Raw genomic sequence first — 2,308 nt, forward strand, 5'->3', positions numbered from 1 at the left:
GGTCTGAAAGCTGCCAGTTCACGCCAATGCAACGAGACAAGACTGTGTGTCATCTCCATAGCAACGACTCTTTGTACCTATACTCTAACTTTGGACTTTCAGGCTTTTTTGTAGCTGGATATGTATCATCCGTTGCGTCTAAATATGAATGTGGATAACGTTAGTGATAGTGAGATACTTGCTACAGTTGCACTTCTAGTGATGAAAGGGCAAAAACAACATTTTAATTCTCTGATTCTCGGCTTCGTTCTAACGCCGCTCGCTCTCTTCAGGCATCTCTAGCTTTCTCAGCCGCACAGCGTGCTCGCCGGCGCCTGTTGAAGCTTCAGACAGCCTTGGACTAAAACATAAAAATAAAATGTATCATGGAGCATTTTATTTCTACTATAATGAAACAAGGACCATGTAATTTTGGCTATATGGGGGTGCACAATGTTTGATTTTACAAAGAACTACCTGTTTTCTTCCAATAGGTTAATATACAGACTATTATGATATACATTTCAAAATATTGCTGTACATATACTGGCCAAAATTATAAATGCAACTCTTTTTTTTGAGCTGAACTCAAAAGATCTAAAATGAGTCAGTAAAACAAAAAGCTGAAGTGAACTTTAATTATGCGATTTCCAAATCCACGGGACAAAAGGACAAAAACAGGCAGAGGCGCAGAAATACAGCGCAGATTTTTTTCCTGCAGAATCTTGAGAAGTGATAGATATCAGATGAGCTTTGTTCTCGTGCTGCATCCAAAAATGCCAGGAGTCCCCGTGGATATGCTTACCTGAGATCTATGTGGCGAGCAGGCAGCCACTGCAGTCCGGCTATATCCAGGACAGGGAGCTGGTTCCCTGCCAGACAGAGTTTCTCCATGCCTCTGAGCTTCTCCAGGACGGGGGGGGCGCAGCTGAAACAGTTGAAGGACAACCCAAGGTAGGTGAGGCCCTCCAGAGAGCCCAGCTCCGCGGGTAGAGACCTCAGGAAGTTCCCATCCAGGAGAAGAGTCTGCAGGCTGGACACAACAACGAGAGCAGAGGGGGTGAGGGACCTCAAAACGTGCTTATAAAAGTGCTATTCATCTGTAGGGATGTTACAGCGTAACTCAAGATTTGATTCACGGTTTTCTCTGCGTGGACATGCTCATGTTGCATGCAGAGACTTCCACTAGCCAACATAAATGTACAGTGCACTACCCGTTGTACAACTCATCATCAAATTCATCCTAATATGTGCAGTGAGGGTAAGCTGCAGGCAAATGACTGAAAAAAATACTTTATTTATTGAAAAAAAAATGTCTCCTCTTGTCAAAAGTGCAACTGAAACTGTACTTTATCTTATATAGCAAAAAACAAATAAAAAAAACTTTTGAATAGAAACAAATAATGAACTAAAATAATGAAATAAATAAACTAAGAACACATAGTGAAGTCAGAACTCAAGCTTCATGTGAAATCAGCCCTTGGCTGATTAAAACTTGCATGGCGATTCATTTATTTAGACTTTTAAGCGATTTATATTGCATTATTAAATCCATAATAATCTGCTTGTGTATTTTTCAAATATCCATGAAACTCACAATTAACTACTCCCATGAAATGGGTGTTTTTAAAAAGTTACTTGCCTTATACTTGCCCTACTTTTCCTCTGATTGGCTAGAATTCTTTGGCTGGCTTCATAACATCGGTAGGTGGAACTATGATGATTGGCTAATCCCAGTCCATCAAAAACAAATCCCATGTGGACTTTCTAATTATTTATCTTTTATAAAATAGTCATACGCCAGGAACCCAGCACCACGCCAGAGTACATAAACAGTGCATAACCACACCCAATAACTGCACACTTGACCCTAAATCCCCCCCTTTAAGCATGACTCAGCATGCACTCTGATCACCGGCACCGTCAGGATAGAAATCTGGCGCACGGCCAGTTGTCTTAATGCAGAGAGGGATTAATCTGCACTGATCGAATCACAATGACAACAACTCCTGTCTGAGGTTACCGAGGACACATTCTGCTCTCGGGGAAATAGTTTGCAAATTATCATCATCATCATCCTCATCATCATCATCATCATCATCATCATCATCAACACCGTTCTCATGAATGGCTTCAGCCCGGAGGTCGACATCATTCTTCTTTCAGCCCACTTACTTGAGCATGGTTCCTACTTCTGCAGGCAGAGACGAGAGACGGTTTCCAGACAGGTTTAGCTCCGTAAGCGAGGTGATGTCACATAACGCCAGAGGAAAGTCTGACAGAGCGTTATTTGACAGAGTGAGGCTTCTCAGTTTACAAAACCTAGAGA

The 2,308-nt window shown here is 41.9% G+C and overlaps 1 protein-coding gene across 1 annotated transcript in view; it reads right to left on the bottom strand.

Moving 5' to 3' along the window:
* LOC116695234 (PH domain leucine-rich repeat protein phosphatase 1) overlaps window positions 1–2,308 on the bottom strand; it is a 29,143-nt gene that overhangs the window by 10,876 nt on the left and 15,959 nt on the right. The window contains exons 5-6 of the mRNA XM_032525365.1: window positions 2,155–2,301; window positions 785–1,012 (exon numbers count right to left, since the gene is read on the bottom strand). Of these exons, the coding sequence (XP_032381256.1) occupies window positions 785–1,012; window positions 2,155–2,301 (375 nt within the window). The remainder of the gene's footprint in view (window positions 1–784; window positions 1,013–2,154; window positions 2,302–2,308) is intronic.

Source organism: Etheostoma spectabile, chromosome 9 (assembly GCF_008692095.1).
Source record: "Etheostoma spectabile isolate EspeVRDwgs_2016 chromosome 9, UIUC_Espe_1.0, whole genome shotgun sequence".
Classification (NCBI taxonomy): Eukaryota; Metazoa; Chordata; class Actinopteri; order Perciformes; family Percidae; genus Etheostoma; species Etheostoma spectabile.